Source organism: Poromitra crassiceps (genome assembly GCF_964638095.1).
Source record: "Poromitra crassiceps genome assembly, chromosome: 1".
Classification (NCBI taxonomy): domain Eukaryota; kingdom Metazoa; phylum Chordata; class Actinopteri; order Beryciformes; family Melamphaidae; genus Poromitra; species Poromitra crassiceps.
Genome location: NC_139623.1, coordinates 99,415,687 through 99,433,691, shown reverse-complemented (window position 1 = coordinate 99,433,691; position 18,005 = coordinate 99,415,687). Strand labels below are relative to the sequence as shown.

Here is an 18,005-nt window from a genome sequence, read left to right as displayed (position 1 = left end):
CGGGGGGCAGGCCAGGAGCAGTGGTCGCTTTCTCGTACAGCGCCTGGGGACCAACTTCGGATGTTGTCGTCACTGGTCGGATGACGATGACGATGGCGATCTGATCTTCTGCATGTTTTTAGTGGGGGGGTTATATACGGAGGAACCCCTCTCCAATTGTCTGGGAGCTGAGCCTACTTTCTTCTCCTCTACCTCTCTCTTCTGTCCTCTCCAGTTCCGTCTGTGGCTGCTGGGCCTGGGCTTCAGCCTGGCATACGGCAGCATGTTCACCAAGATCTGGTGGGTCCATACACTCTTCACCAAGAAGGACGAGAAGAAGGAGAAGAAGAAGGTAGGGAGCGATAGAGCTGTCAATCTTCCTCTATAATCCCATTCAAATGTCAATGATTTATTATTTTCAATATTTGAATTATATTCTGTCGTCTACATACCTACATAAACATAATTATAAAATAATGTTTAATGAAGTTTTACGGTGTAACATCGTTATAGAACGGACATTCGGTCCGAGTGAGCTGTGATGAACATGGAACAATGACAATCTTTTCGTTGTAGTTTCCGTGTATTTTGCCTATAGCCTCAGGTTGCTAGTGGTAGAAGGGTAGGCTAAATGTAGCTTACATAGCTTGCAAACAACTTTATCTCGAGGTTCCACAATTTTCCAATCTACTGACCAAAATCCAAAGTATATATATATATTTTGCAAATCACTATTTGTGGCCGAGTTGGAATGTGAACCAGAACCTCCTTGTTGTGAACTCTGCCATCATTACCACTCTTGTTTCAGCTTGACATCAATGAAAATGAGGTATGAATCCTGTCCGTCATGCGTGAGAACATGTGAGGCAGACAGCCGTTAGCCTCGTAAAAACCGTCCTGATCACATGACATCACATTCTCTTTCGCTCTACGTAGTGTCCTCTAGAGAGAGAGGAGGACCAAAATGCATGACTCATTAGCCAATGAACAGCCAGGAAAAGAAGGGTCTCGCGCTACTTTTGCATGCTAAAATAAAGCTGATAATGTACAATTTGATTCAAGAAAGAAAAAAAAATCTATGTACAACATAAACTGTCCATTTTGCTGCAACTCAACAGTGCTGCTTAATCCAGGACCTTACTTCCTGGAACTCTTGAGAGTAAAAAACTGGTCGATTGGAGTGAATGGAGATGTCGCGACTCTTCTATCTACACGGCTCTGGCTCTACGTATCAGTCTGGACTTCCAGCTGCTCACATCGATTTCAGTGGGTGTACTTGCCTTGACAGACAACTCCTTCAGCCAATCAGTGTCACCAAATTCAATCCAAACTCCACTGGTGCATACTCTTGTTCTTGTTTATTCAATTGTTATTGAGTCTATTTCTGCAATAACTGCACTTGTGGCTGTGTTTACTCTACTAATGTTAATGTTACTGTTTGTTGTTTCGGAAGACGCCATTACTGTTTTGCCAACGGCGGCCCTGATTGGCCGGTTACATTGTAACGAGGCAGGTCCCTGATTGGTCCATGGACTTTGTACTGTAAGTTCTGGAAATTGCTGGGGGCAGGCAGAAGTCCAAATTGACCCGTAGTACGAAGCAGAATGTGAGTTCACATGATCACAATGGTTTTAACAGGCTAGACAGCCCCCACACACACACACACTTCTTTTACTTTGTTCTTTTTTTTACAATTCAAATATATAATCAAATTTCTAATATTCATTGTCAGCCCTAGGGAAGGATGGCGGGATGGAGGAAAAAATAAGCTCCTAGGGGAGGGAGGAGGAGGAGGGAGGAAGTCCAGGCCGAGCGGCGTGCAGCATGTGTGGCACCGGCTGATACAAAAAGTTCCCCTGCTATTGTAAACTTGACAGGCTTCCTGGTCACATGAGCTCCTAAGAGGCCGCCATTGTTCACTACGTAGCGAGAGCACAGGGATAAGGCGGTTTGGACAGACACTGGCATACATACTGTACACTGGGTACAGTATTTGGGAACACATGAGTACATGCACACGCAGTCAAGCAGACCCTTGATACCCACGTCATCAGCTTGATTATGCATGCTAGTGCGTTTGAGTGTGTGTGTGTGTGTGTGTGTGCGTGCGTGCGTGCATGTGCGCGCGCGAGCGTGTGTGTGTGTATGCGCGCCTCCCCTCAAAGATAGTGTGTCCTCCTGGAGCCGGCGAGATACTGCCAGTCTGTGATGTGTTGTGGGAATTTCTAAGACCTAATCAGAAGAATACGAGATTAAGCCATTTATGGAATATTTATGAATATGGATGAGTATTAAAGTTCCATGCAGAAATCCAACCCTCAGGGGCTTTATTATTGGAGCCAAGGCTCAACGGATCGGGTTGACTTTCAACTTTCTCCATGTCCACACAAGGGCAATTTGCCAGTGAGCTCCGTGAGAGTATTTGAGAAACTTTGTCGCGCGTCAGACGAGCGAGAAACGAGCGCTTTTCAAATCGCTTTCATGCAACTCAAGTGAGGAGCCACCCGGGATTGCTGCGTGAATACGTTTTCTTCTTTATTTTATTTTTCTGTTTTTTAGTCATTGCATGGTTGAACGGTTCTTAACAGTGTTGGAGGTGCTGGTAGTAAGCCAGCGTGGCTGAATGAAGAATAAAAGGATGTTTGGTGGAAAGAGACAGGGAGCCAAGTGGGAGAGCTCATATTTCTTCGCTGCCTGTGTCGGTTATGGCTGCGTTTCTTCCATTATAGCCTCAGTTCACAATAATAGCCGATGATACTGGAATCATGGAAAATTATGTCAGTTCAGTTCGACGATTTGAGAGTATAGGCTGGGCGATGTGGACTAAAACTCATATCTCTTTTTAGGCTGAATGGCGATACATGATATATCTGTATTTTCTACAAAGTGGGCTAAATGTGCAGTTGTAACTCAAAACCACATGTGAGATGTCACGCGCACTTTTATTAAAACGAGACTGTGATCAAAATAAAATGCAGACAGGGTTTCCTTCCCTGACTATTTTTGCTTAAGATTTTTGATAAATAATCATCAGTAATGTGGATAAAGGCAAATAATACAACAGTCTGGTAAGTTCAGAAAATGACCTGTAATGCAGCCTTTCAAACCAGGAAAAGTCAACACGTGTGCCATATCACAATATGCTAAATCTAAGATGATGACTACGGTAGTCTCATATATCACAATATTGATATAATATTGATATATTGCCCAGCCCTATTTGAGAGGGCAGAGTTGCAACTTTCTCTATGTCGACTGCAAACACACACAAACTGACACATGCCCTCAAATACACCCACACTCCCAAAATACACACACTTACACAACCAAAGAAAGACACCAACCAATTTGTGCCCGGTCATCCAGAAATCACAAGGACGCCTGTCGTATTATTTGTCCTGTTTGTTTGTCTTTGTTTGTGGCCTGGCTTGCGATGACCTTGGACATGATGATTGTTGTTGTTGTGCGTGTGCGTGTGCGTGTGTGTGTGTGTGTGTGCGTGCGTGCGTGCGCGCGCGTGCGCGTGTGTGTCTGCGCTCAAACTCCCAGCAGCACTTGGAGCCATGGAAACTCTATGCAACAGTTGGAGTGCTGCTGGCGATCGACTTCCTATCACTGATGATCTGGCAGATCGTGGATCCTCTGCACATCACGGTGGAGGTGAGTGTGAGAGACAGGATCCTCTGGTCCTTGATCCCATCTTACAAATAACAGGATTTAAAACATGGGTTAATGTAATGTGAAAAGGCAGAAATTGGAATTATATCTCTGGCATTTGTGACTTGAATAATGAGTGAATAATAATAATAAATATAGCCGCAAGCGGCGATAGCAGGGGTTCAAGCTTTGCGCAGATGACAAAACTTCTGATTTTGACTAGGACATCCTCCTTGATATATCTGACAAGTTTCGCGGTCATTGGACAAACAGGTGTGGAGTTACAGCCTTTTTTGTGTTAAGCCACGCCCATTTATGGCATTTTTGGCGCCCCCTTTTGGTTTTCCAAATCCTGCCTTTTGTTAAACACCAAGAAAACGGTTTGCATGATGTTCACCAAACGTCCTCATGCAGCAACCCGCTCAAATGTTTTCTTCAATGATGTTGAACTGGAATTAGTATCAGAATTTAAATACCTAGGTGTGATATTAGACCCCACACTGACCTTTTAAAAGGTTGCTAACTCAGTCAACCTGCTCAACTTCAAACACATTAGACACAGCATGTCTGTAGGTTCTGCCAGGACATTCTTACATGCTATGATATTTTCTCACCTGGACTACTGTGTGACCAGCTGGTCTCTCACGTGCACATCCACACTCAAATCACTTGAGTCACTCTATAAGAGAGCACTAAAAGTATTTGATAAAAAAAAAACCCGCTTCTACCACTATTGTAACATCCTGGTCAAACACAACTTATTAAGTTTCAATAACTTCATTTCCTTTAAATATGCATGCACCGTTTTCAAGGTACTAAATGGCCTTGCCCCTCCCCCGCTACATGAGTACATCAATCAGAGACCTGTATCTGGATCCACAACCAGAACCATCAGAGCCTTAGAGGCGATTGTGTTATCCCATTTACTACGGTTTATTTTTATTTTATTTATGCTATGTGTGTTCTGTGAGCGAGCTACTGTAACTTGTCCCAATTTCCCCCCGGGGATCATTAAAGTCTTTCTGATTCTGATTCTGATTCATACAGGCGCACCACCTTTGCCCAGACAGTTCTGTCTGTCAAGGGTGGCAAACTCTGGAACACAATTCCATCGGCCATAAGGGAATGCCCAACACTAGGCAGGTTTAAGGGTCAAGTGAAGAGATGGCTGAAGTCCACTCAACTATGTACACATCACTAGGGTATAGAACAGTATGTTTATACTGTATGGATATGTGTGTTGTATCTCTGTATTTTTTATTTTTTTGACAGACTATGGCCTTTAAGGTAAAACCTTCAATTATAGCACCACCTTCAGGCCGATTCGAAAAATGTTTCTTGAGCAGCAACCAGCCACCAATATCTGTCATTGTGCCACATTTCAGGTCTCTGCCATTTACCAACTCACGGGAATTTGCGTCAGGGCAGATGAACAAGGACAACAAGAATAAATGTGGCCTAATTTGTGTTAGGCCACACCCATTTCTGGTGTTTGTGGCGCCCCCTTTTGGTCGAATTGCACAATATTTGATACACATGGTCTGGGATGGTCTCCGAAGATCAACAAGTTTCGTGAAGATGCGTTAATCTATCATGAAGTTATGACAATTTAGCTGAGAGGCCACGCCCTCTCACAAATTTAACGATTAATATCTCCAAAACTAAAGTAGATTTCAAAGGTTTCAAAAAGGCAGTTTGTAGAGCTTGCTCCATAGAGGCTTCCTGGCGATTTTGGTGGAAATCGTTCAAACGGTCTAGGAGGAGATGTCAAAAATGTGTTTTCCAAACTTTTCCAAATATCTCAAAAATTTTCCAGACGGACCTTGAGGGTCCTTGAGAGAAATTTGTAGAGCAGGTTCACCTGAACATGTCCAAGAAAAAGTTTGAAAATCGGACAAATGGCGTGGAAGTTATGGCCTTTAAGGTAAAACCTTTGATTATAGCGCTACCTTCAGGCCGATTCGAAAACTATTTCTTGAGCAGAAACTAGCACTTAATATCTGTCATTGGGCCAAATTTCAGGTCTCTACCATTTACCAACTCACGGGAATTTGCGTCGGGGCAGATGAACAAGGACAACGAGAATAATAAACCGGCACAAAAACAATAGGGTTTCAGCCCCTTCAGGGCTTGAACCCCTAATAAACCGGCACAAAAACAATAGGATTTCAGCCCTTTCGGGGCTTGAACCCCTAATAATAGTAATAATAATAATAATAATGAGTGAATGATGAATAATGAATTTAGTGTTTGATAGTATCTCATGAATATCAATGCAACTCTAATTTCAGTATCAAGATCAATTTTCCTTTTTTGCTCACGTTTTTTCAGATTTTTCTCACATTTTCTCCCCAATTCCCCCTGCTGTCCCGGTCGTTGCGCCCCCCCTCTGCCGATCTGGGGGGAGCAGTAACCTAGTACATGCTTCCTCTGATACATGTGCAGTCACCAGCCGGTACTTTTCACCTGACAACGAGGTGTTTCACCGACAGGACGTAGCGCATGGGAGAATCACGATATTCCAACCCCCCCCACCCAACAGGCGCCCCATCTGACCAGAGGAGGCACTAGTGCAACAACCAGGACTCATACCCCACCGGCTTCCCACCCGCAGACACAGCCAGTTGTCTCTGTAGAAACGTCTGACCAAGCCGGAAGTACTGCCGGGAATTTAATCCGGGTCTCCACGGTGGTAGGCGAGTGCTTTTACCTCCACACTACCAGATGCCTAACCTGACTCCGCCAGATGGGGCAGTATTGAGTTCACAAGTTCTTTGTGAAACAGAATGTGAAGCAAACCCATCCATCTGGCAGCGTCAGGTTAACCAGATGCCTATACGTTCGTACGTATAGGATGCCTAATTATCTAAAAGGGAACAAGTGGACACTGTTTGTTTCAAGTGGTTTGTTTAAATCTTTGAAATCGAGTGCACGTAGCACGTGAGATGCCTAGTATAACTAGGAGGGCACTAGAGCGCAGAGCCCCGCCAAGGCCAATAGTCCAGTCTGCTGTGATATGCAAATTTTGTGAGTCAGATCAGATCCGCCCCAAAATGGAATGGGTTCTTCCTTGGCCCGTGCTACACCCTTCCACCAAAAGCATCCCAGTAGTTTTTCCGTTATCCTGTTGACAGACAGACAAACGGCACCAAAAACATAACCTCCTTGGCGGAGGTATTTAGAGCATGGTGTTTACGTACGTGCACACACTTTCTTCATGCCAACAATCACTTTTTCTGTTTTATGCTTTCTGTTTTATGCTAACAAAAGCATAAAATGTATTGGGAAAATAACACAGAAAATCAAATAGTGCTTTGAAAATGTAGAAAAGGCAAAGTGTCTGCAAACTTTTGACAGTAGGGGGGTGTATGTGTATTGAATATCTGACACCCTTGTATATTAATTCAGTCGTCCCAATCTGACTTGTGGGAGGGACCTGTGCACCCAAGGGAGTTTGGCTATACAGTCACTCTGCCTTTATGCTTACTGCACATTTTTACCTCCTGCTCCACTGTGCTGCTGTCTCATCGTTTCTCATTATCTTCCTCTCTTTCTCCCTGTCTCTGCTCTTGCGTCCTATCCTCCCCTCTCTCTCTCTCTCTCTCTCTCTCTCTCTCTCTCTCCCTCTGTCTCTCTCTCCCTCGTGTGAGTAGAAGTTCACTAGGGAGGCCCCTAAAGGAGATGAGGACGTCCTGATTCAGCCCTTGCTAGAACACTGCAGCTCAGAGAAGATGAACACGTGGCTCGGTATCTCCCCTGACTTCTTCTTCTTCTTACTTTTACTCCTGCTGACACACACACACACACACACACACACACACACACACACACACACACACATGTGTTTGTCCAGTACAGTTATCTTGAGGACATTCATTGACATAATGCATTCCTTAAAGGGATAGTTCGGTTTGTTTGAAGTTGGGTCCTATCAGCTAGTCACATACACTAACGTAATTAGGTACAGTGTTCTGGACGCTGAGCGCAGTGTCTAACGAGATCCGGCACCCAGAGGAGCAGCCTCGCGCAGCCTCACCAGCTTTTTCTCTCTCAGTACTGGGGGTCAACAACTAAAACTATAACTGTAATTTAGCCACCTAAAACAACGCCCACCTAAACAAATCGATATCCGTGTACATGCACGCTCTATTTTGACAATTTTCAGCGCTTTACTTTTCCGCAAAACAGCAGTTTCATTCGGCACTGCTTTTTCTCCAAACCGTACAACTACCATGTAAAAGCCAGGTCAGAGCCGCAGCACTGGATTACTCCGCAGTTATTTGGGGGTAGGCTATTTTATTTCTCCCGGTTTGAAGACACAACAAATAGAATACACGGACGAAAATATGAGTGATTTTGATAGCGAGGATGATATGCCATTCACCTTGGTGACAAGAGGATACAATTATGAACCAGAGAGAATACAGAAGAGGAACTTTTGCAGAGAGTGAACAGGCAGAGAGATGCGCCTGCTGTCTAAATGCCTGGGTGCCCTGGCTGCAAACCTTATTCACCATTCCCAGGATAAATTGTGGAAAACGACCCAGACCAGAGAGGCCAGGTGACTTGTTGTCTCTAAAGTAAGTCAGTGTTTTATCTCTCTTCTTCCTGTTTTGTAAACCGTGGCTCTGTGCTCTGTGCTGGCTTTAGCGGAGGAATACGGTGGTTGTACGGCTGGGAGAAAAAACAGTGCCGAATGAAACTGCTGTTTTGCGGAAAAGTAAAGCGCTGAAAATTGTCAAAATAGAGCGTGCATGTACACAGATATTGATTTGTTTAGGTGGGCGTTGTTTTAGGTGTTTTAGGTGGCTAAATTACGTTTTAGTTGTTGACCCCCAGTACTGAGAGAGAAAAAGCTGGTGAGGCTGCGCGAGGCTGCTCCTCTGGGTGCCGGATCTCGTTAGACACTGCGCTCAGCGTCCAGAACACTGTACCTAATTACGTTAGTGTATGTGACTAGCTGATAGGACCCAACTTCAAACAAACCGAACTATCCCTTTAACTCCTAACTCCTAACCCTAACCTTAACCATCACACTAAATGCCTAACACTTGTTTGGTTCAGACCAAAAAGCATCTCAGAAGCAGCGCGTCATGGAAGCGTCGAGCAGGAGCCTTGCCATTCACTCCAGAAACACTCTGTTTTGCTCCACGCCTCGCTCTGTTTTGCTCCACGCCTCGCTCTGCTTTTGCCCCGCGCCGGTTACAACTTGCATTAACTTCATGCCTGCCTGCTTGCTTACTGCTTGCGGCTCGTGTGAAAAATAGACCAGACGCCGAAACTATCGCTTCGGCGAGGCGAGGCAATGCTCTGCGGCCGGTGTGATCGGTCTCCCCTGTTAGCAAGGACGCCAAAATGGAACTGCTTCTCCGAGGCATTGCTTCAGCGTTGCTTCAGTGTCGGATAGGCGTCTGGTGTGTTTGGGCTGTAACGCTAACTCTAACCTTAACCTAAACCCAATTCTAACCTAATCCTTAAAACCTAGTGTTAACCTTCAAAGGGCTGTTTGAAGAATGTGAGGACCGGTCAAAATATCGGCACTTTCATAAAATGTCCTCACTTCCCAGGTATAAAACTCACTTGGTTCTCACTATGATAGCTGTACAAGAACACACACACACACACACACACACACACACACACGCACCCACGCACACACACGCACAGACATCATGCACCATTCAGTCTGAATTAAGCAGGTCTCATATCACAGCCCCCTCACCCCTCCTTTCGTCATCCCACTCACTCTCTCCTTCCCTCTCTTCACTCACCCCGTCACTCATTCTCTCGCTTTGTCTCCCTCTCACGTACTTTCATGTTATGGTCTCATCGCCTCATATTTCTCTCCGTCACTACCATCTATCTCTCTCTCTCTCTGTCTCTCTCCCTCTCTCTCTCTCTCTCTCTCTCCTGTCTTTCTAAGCATGGCAGCTCTTATGAAAGTATAATGGTGTTGAAATTCAAATAAATTATGTGGGTCACAAACTGGGCCATTGCCCTGTGGCATTTCCTCTCTCTCTGAGAAGAAAGGACTCTGTAGTGGATTAATATCAAGCAGTATAAAGAAGAAACAATGGCCAGTGTGAAGAAGTGTCAAACTTCTATAGACGGACACATTCCCTTTTCTCCTCTTTCCTCTGTCAGTCCGTCTGGCTCTGATTGGCTTTCTACATATTCAAGCGTTCTGCTCGACACTATCTGTTTCATCTTAATCTTTGCTTTTCTCTCTCTCTTACTCACTCTCTCACTACGCTTACATGCACACAATAATGCCACTATTGCCAATTCTGCAAGTAAGGGCATTGTGCGATGAACCTGTTCACATTATTCTACTATTAGAAAACTCCACATAATAGTCCTGTGAAGTACTTACTTCTTTTGCCCAGAGAGAGCTGTGGGAATTGGAGGTTTTATTGCCAAGAAAAGTCATTAGATTTCATTAAGACGGTGGTAGTGTGTTTGGCTTAGAGCTGTTGTCACTGGAGTCTGCAGTCTTCACTGCTTTCCAGCAGAGTCGACAACTTGTTCGGTTGTTCTGACAAATCCTGCCTCCTTACTTTTTATCTGACGTTCATCTAAAACACGTGACGTCACCATTGCAGTCATCTGAAAACCCAGTCGTCTCCATGTCTGGCAAGTTCACTCCATGTGACACTGAGCTGGACACATACGCAACTTGACCACATCATCATCAGTATATAAATGGGAGCTGGGGCTCTGTTTGTTTCTCTGTTTCTCTGAGGCAATCTACACCTGGCATTAACATGCGTTTTCTGTCATCAGATTGCAATCAGATTGTGCTTGACCACTTGAAAGTACAGGTGTAAACGCCCCCAAGACACATTGAAGATGGATTGCAATCTGATCGGCCAAACCACCTCCAGAGGTGGTCAGGGATGCATTGTGTACACATTAAACACAAGTGTAAATGCAATGTGTCCTCATCAACTGTATGCGGATTGAGAGGCAAGGCGCGAATGCGAGCTGCTAGGGCTCTGTTTGTTTCTCTGTCTCTCTGTCTGTCCCATGTCCCACTGTGATGTCATAAATCCCACTGTGACATCATCAGTCATGTCATAAATCTGTGATGTGTGTGCCATCATCAGTGATGTCATAAATCCCATTGTGACATCATCAGTCATCAGTGATGTCACAAAAAAGAAGTGGGAGTCCAGCTTCAGACCCGTCTTCAGCCATGGACAGCTGTATGTTGCCAGCTCCAGGACATGTGATCCAGCATTCCTGAAGTATGCCATCAAGGAGCAGCGAGCTCCTGCGAGTTGCAGGGCCAGCTGGGCAAGCTGCAGGGCGTAGGAATCGAGCGCACGAGATGCCTAGTATATCTATAAAAGGGAGCAAGTGGGCAATCTCTGTTCTTTGTTTAAATTTTTGTCCCACTGATGATGTCATAGGCATTGTGACATCACTGATGATTGAAAAACACAGGTTGCGAGCACACTCAAAATCGATTAAAAACTCACTGGGTGCAGGGCAAGCAAATAGTTCAGAGAAGGGAGAAGCCAGCACTCCAAATGTCTTTTCGTATGATTTATTATCCTCAAACCTGGGCAGCAGACAACGGACGTTTCAGTCAAAGACCTTCCTCAGTGTTGTGCTGTGTCAGGCAAAAAAACACGGCTAAATACAATCAAGCCGGAAGTACAATCAATTAGTAAATAAAACATTTTACAACACAATATGCCTTACCAGTAGAAGCAAGGTTCTGATTATCAAGAATTAGAAAAGCATTTAGAATAATAACTTTACAATAATGACAAGTACAAGTGTTTATACAATTAAAGCCTCCAAGACAGAAGTATTTCCCAATAAGGCTCTGTATAAAGAACCTCACAATACCAAAACGTAGAATGGGCTCAAGTGCTGGGCTGGAAGCACAATTTACTGTAAGAGGAGGTTGGTTAACCTTACTTGTAGTAAACAGATAAAAAGGGTCCTATTGTTCTCAGTACAACTGATAGGATCATAAATACATTAGGAATATATCAAGAATAGAAAATAGAAAAAATATATATATTTTTTAAGTTTTAAAGAAAACAGCTAAGAAGTAGCTCCTCATTGAGACCTTTAGGGTGTTCTGTTTGCAGGGCGTGAATCCAAAATGCCTCCCTTTGCAATAAAGCAAATAAATCACTAATGATGGCATAGGCATTGTGACATCATGATGTCATAAACCACTGATGACATCATCAGTGATGTCATAAACCACTGATGACATCATCAGTAAATTCACACACACACAAGAGACAGACAGACAGACACAAACACACACACAAACAAACACACAAAGTCCCAGTGATGATGTCAACACACACACACATACACACAAGCGACAGTGAGCCATGGACAGCTGTATGTTGCCAGCTCCAGGACAGGTGATCCAGCATCCCTGAAGTATGCCATCAAGGAGATGGAGCAGCCAGGGTGAGGCTGCAGGGCCAGCTCGGCGAACTGCAGGTCGGGCGAGGCCGCTGCTAGGAATCGAGCGCGCTACAAGTAGACAGTGTTTGTTTCATGTGGTTTGTTTAAATCTTTGAAATCGAGCGCGTGTAGCACGTGAGATGCCTAGTATAACTAGAAGGGTACTCAGAGAGCGCAGAGCCCCGCCAAGGCCAATAGTCCAGTCTGCTGTGATTAGGGGTGGGAATCACCAGATGCCCACGATACGATACTAAAACGATACTTGAGTCATGATACGATAGTATTGCGATATTGCGATATGCTAGTATTGCGATATATTGAATATTGCGATATTTCGATATATTGTCTAACTCCTTTTCCTACCTTTTCCTTGACCTCACCGGAAGTAAAACATGCAGTGTTTTTTTGTGTTGTTTTGTTTTTGCCCCACATGTAGGCTACATTATTAACACGTTCACTGCCGTTGACGAGATATCTAATCTTAAAAAAAACCCATTGACTGCCGTTGACGAGATATCTCGTCTTTAAAAAAAAAAAAAAATTTGACGGTGGGACGTGGATCTAACCCTTTTACATCTCCTATTAAAATATTGGAGGTATTGAATGTGTATAATCTATTTTACCGACCCACTAAGTGGCGACAGTGCTCTCCAGACGAGAGAAAGCCAAGAAAAAACAGCCGCTTGAGGAAGCCATTCTCATGAAAATGGATTGGCGAAAACGCTTTCGCTTTCGCGCTCGGAGCTGGCGGTGGGGGATTGCAAATTTGCATAATAGATTATGGGTGCAACACACTTTGAAACACCAGCAGAAAGAATCGCATGCAGCTTCATCAAAGCTCACACCCGAAAACCCAGAAACGAACGAGCCCGATTTTACAGTCTAATCCAGACTGCGCCAGCAGCAGCAGCACAGACAGGCAGGCAGCAGAAACTCGCCTGTGAGACAAACACTGCAAAGCCACCAGAGACACACCTACGGAGGGAGGAGTTTGAAGGAGAGGGGGGTGGGGGTGCTTATGGAGGAACTATATGTTCAGAACGATATTGTTTAGATGTCTGATGGCTCACTGATGCCAAAAATAAATCGTTAAAGTGACTGTTCTGCCTGTTCTACCGAATCACGCACGCACGCACACACACACACACACACACACACACAATACAGTATACACGCTTGCCCAAGGGCACCCATAATCACAGGCACGTGAGGTGGTTCTAAAAATCCATTTATCTCAAAACTCTCAAAAAATCTCTGAAACCATGCTGTATTCAACTGCTAATGCATACATAACTACTAACTCTACAAACTAACTCTTTTAGACAGAGAAAGCACACATTCTATTAGTTCTTTTGAGATATTTTGTGTCCACAAAATCCTAGCAGAAAATAATCCTCGGCTGTTGAAAGATGAGCCAGAATCCTCAAAAAAACCCTTTGGCAGAAGCTACCTACAGTAAAAAAAAAACGGTTGGCAGTGAATGTGTTAAGCTTCTCTGGACTCAATACACCACTGCAGGCACGGACTGCAACATCGGGCACTTCGGGCAGATGCCCGGTGGCCTGGCATGGCATGGCCTGCAAAAAAAAAAAAAAAAATTATATCGATACTTGGCGTCCAAATATCGATACAATATCGTCAGGCAAAATATCGCGATATTGTATTGTGTGTATCGATTTTTCCCCCCACCCCTAGCTGTGATATGCAAATTTTGTGAGTCAGATCAGATCCGCCCCAAAATGGAATGGGTTCTTCCTTGGCCCGTGCTACACCCTTCCACCAAAAGCATACCAGTAGTTTTTCCGTTATCCTGTTGACAGACAGACAAACGGCACCAAAAAGATAACCTCCTTGGCGGAGGTATTTAGAGCATGGTGTTTACATAGGCTCTGCATTATTGCCTTAGTCACATTATAAACTCACTCACTCACTCACCCACCCACTCATTCCTTCCTCTCTCCCTTCACTCTTTCATTCATCCACTTTCTCTCACTATCTTGCTCATTCAGTCACTCTCCAACCCACCCCCCACACACTCCTCTCTCCCTCACTCTTTCACTCACTCATTCATGTGCTCACTCACTCACTAATTCTCTCCCTCCCTCCTGCTCTCCGTTACTCCCTCACTCACTCACTCACTGGTTTAACCCCTTTCTTCCTCTGTTTCCCCTCCTCCTCTAGGCGTGGTGTACGGCTACAAGGGCCTGCTGCTGCTGCTGGGCATATTTTTGGCTTACGAGACCAAATCTGTCTCCACAGAGAAAATCAATGACCATCGGGCCGTGGGGATGGCTATTTACAACGTCGCTGTGAGTCCGGAAAAGAAATGACACTCTCATGCCTTAACTCCTGCATCTGGGTGCCAGTGTCTGCTTTCTGCTCCTTTGCCTGTTTTGCAGACGCTGAATAACGTTTAAGGGACAATAAGTAACATGTTTACTGCACTGTAGCGCAGTATGACCATGATATATCTGTGGGGGTTGATGGGGTTGTTGATCAGGGTGCCGCGTCTATGTGCCGACAGCCCGCAATGCCGATAGCCCACAAGCAGAACCAGCTGAGCAAGGCGGCGTGCAGCGTGTCGGTGGACCGGCTGGAGCTAACCTCTCCCAGCCCCCACGCCTAAACCTAACCTCTCCCACCCCCACGCCTAAACCTAACCTCTCCCACCCCCGCGCCTAAACCTAACCTCTCCCACCCCCACCCCCAACGCCTAAACCTAACCTCTCCCAGCTCCCACGCCTAAACCTAACCTCTCCCACCCGCCATGCCTAAACCTAACCTCTCCCACCCCCACGCCTAAACCTAACCTCTCCCAGCCACCACGCCTAAACCTAACCTCTCCCAGCTCCCACGCCTAAACCTAACCTCTCACACCCCCAACGCCTAAACCTAACCTCTCCCGGTTCCCACGCCTAAACCTAACCTCTCCCACCCCAACGCCTAAACCTAACCTCTCCCAGCCCCCACGCCTAAACCTAACCTCTCCCAGCCACCACGCCTAAACCTAACCTCTCCCAGCTCCCACGCCTAAACCTAACCTCTCCCAGCTCCCACGCCTAAACCTAACCTCTCCCAGCCCTCACGCCTAAACCTAACCTCTCACACCCCCAACGCCTAAACCTAACCTCTCCCAGCTCCCACGCCTAAACCTAACCTCTCCCAGCCCCCACGCCTAAACCTAACCTCTCACACCCCCAACGCCTAAACCTAACCTCTCCCGGCTCCCACGCCTAAACCTAACCTCTCCCACCCCAACGCCTAAACCTAACCTCTCCCAGCTCCCACGCCTAAACCTAACCTCTCCCACCCACCACACCTAAACCTAACCTCTATCACCCCACCCCCCACACCTAAACCTAACCTCTCCCACCCCACCCCCCACGCCTAAACCTAACCTCTCGCAGCCCCCACGCCTAAACCTAACATCGGACGCTTGACGAGTTGGGAGTGAGAAATGTGTTGGGCTGTCAGCATTGTGGGCCCTCGGCACTGCAGGTGGTCGGCATAGCAGGTGGACCCCGTTGATCAGTACCGGTGACTCAGTCTCTGAGATTTGTGTCCTTCAAAACTCACTTTCTGGCCAGTAGCCTACTCTGTTTTGGAACAATACGTACCCACTCATTGTTATTTCATGGTCTCAATAGACCAGAATGTATTGCAGCCACAAGACGTGTTGTGTTTTGTGCCAACACTCAAAAACTCAAAACTAAAAAACTCTCTGCTCTTACTATTACTATCACTCTTGCTCTCCCCACCTACACCACTGTAAGGCATTCTGGGAAATGTCACTACTGAAGTAGAAGTAGACAGATTGAGGGAAAGTGAATGCAGCAAAAAAGTCAGCAAGTATCCAAGGGTGGATCTTTCCTTTAAATGAGCTGTGTGTACACTAAGGTTGTCGCTAATTGTGTGCCCTACACCCTACATACCTACATCAGGCAAAGGATCACAGCACCACAGCAAAAATGACTGAAAACTACATGTAGATAGAAAGAGTGGCCTGTTGGAGCAGTACATGGTACAGAAATTTCCAAGCTAAATACCTTTTCCACAAGTTGGCTTATGATTTTATTCATCCTTCAGAACATCTCAAACCAGAAGGGCACTCGGATAGCACAGCCAAGGCCAATAGTCTCAGTGTTTCCCCTACCATTCTACAGGCCTGGCGGGCCCGCCAGGCCAACGGCGCCCCCGCCAGCCCCGAAAAAGAATTAAAAAAAAAAAAAAAATCTCCCCAAAATTTCAATAAACCTTTATGGCATATTATTACAATACAGCAATACTGGTGTTGACAGTGTTGACAGTAATAGAAGATGCCAAATCATTCAAAACAATAAGCATTTTGCTTTTAGGAGCATTGTGCCAGCGTGCACCGCTGTTCCAAAACATGTCAATGTGTGTCGTTGCCTGGGAAACGCACATCCCATAATACAACTGTTCGCATCGCATCCCATAATAGTATGATGATACTTGGGATGCCATTGCGAACATAGATGCGAACAGGTTAGCTAAAAGTTTAGCATCGCCAGCAAGGGCCCCCGCCGTTGTGGTCGAAGTACGGTTCGAAATCCCTCCAGGCCTGACATTTTTTCTAGTCAGGTATGCTATGCTCATTTTGTGAGTCAAATCGGATCTGCGCCCAAATGTAATGGGTTCTTCCATGGCCCATGCTACACCCTTCCACCAAGTTTCAAGTTTCAAGTTCCATAATCCTGCTAACAATCAGACAGACATACAGACAAACAGCACTGAAAACATAACCTCCTTGGCAGAGCTATTCATATACACAATAGGGGTTTGGTATCACAAAACGTTGATAGTGCTGAAATCTCATACAACTCAAGTGTACTTTAGTGTTGTAGCTGGAGGCTGTGTAGCTTTATACTGCAGCATACGCATGGGAGGGGAATGATGAACAGTGTGTGGATTATGGAGTCTTACTTTTATGTGTTTTAGAGAACACATCGACAATGCATTGCATGGAGCAAGTGCCTTGCCCTATAGCCGGAATAAGCTTGAAAATGTACCCATTTGGGCTCTAAAGCACAGTGAACATACAGCAGTCAGTGGGGGGGGGGATCAGCAGCTGTTAATAACAAGTGAATCACCTTAAACAGAGGCACATAGAATGCACTTTCCACTGAAATAGCTGCTATTATGTTAGGTTCCTGCACTAGACAAATACTCCATTTGCTGGCACTCTTGACACAGGGTAAATTGGGAACTGATGTGAAATATGTGGATAAAGTATATTTTTGTCACTTACCCATAAACAGAGGAGTTTTCTGTTTGGATCAGTGGCATGCATACAATTTTATTATTTCTGAACTGCTTATTTACATCATTTCCTCTGCTTGCCAAGATATTTCCCCTATCCCTATCTTAACGAGCATCCAAGCATTCATCAATTTATACTTTATTGATATGTAGTTAATTGATTCCCCCCCCCCATCCTGCCAAGGAAAGGGTTTATCATTGATCTATCATTCATGGTTATTTATGAGAGTCGTAAATGCGGTTGAACAAGTGTGAGAGCTTGCGTGCTTATTCCATAATATAATCATATCATCTTATGTTATGATATACACATCATTCTCTGTTCATGGCCATGTTAATAGTTAATGGCATGTGAAAATAGGGCCTCCTTCCTCTTTGCTCAGCTGTGAGCTCTTCAAGCCCTGATGAGACGACGATGTGCTGATTGTCAGCACGCCACCTCCACTTCACTCATGACGTTTTAATGCTGTTTTCACATAAACACATGTTTTCACATGGGAGCTCTACTCACAATGATAAACACATGTTTTCACATGGGAGCTCTACTCCCAATGATAAACACATGTTTTCACATGGGAGCTCTACTCACAATGATAAACACATGTTTTCACATGGGAGCTCTACTCACAATGATAAACACATGTTTTCAC

General features: G+C 45.1%; 1 protein-coding gene across 1 annotated transcript in view; it reads left to right on the top strand.

The window, feature by feature from the left end:
* Window positions 1-18,005, top strand: part of gabbr1a (gamma-aminobutyric acid (GABA) B receptor, 1a) — a gene marked incomplete at both ends in the record, with an annotated part of 141,100 nt that overhangs the window by 109,022 nt on the left and 14,073 nt on the right. Inside the window, 4 exons of the mRNA XM_083644699.1 lie at window positions 215-331; window positions 3,532-3,639; window positions 7,290-7,383; window positions 14,257-14,384. Coding sequence (XP_083500825.1) covers window positions 215-331; window positions 3,532-3,639; window positions 7,290-7,383; window positions 14,257-14,384 — 447 coding nt within the window. The remainder of the gene's footprint in view (window positions 1-214; window positions 332-3,531; window positions 3,640-7,289; window positions 7,384-14,256; window positions 14,385-18,005) is intronic.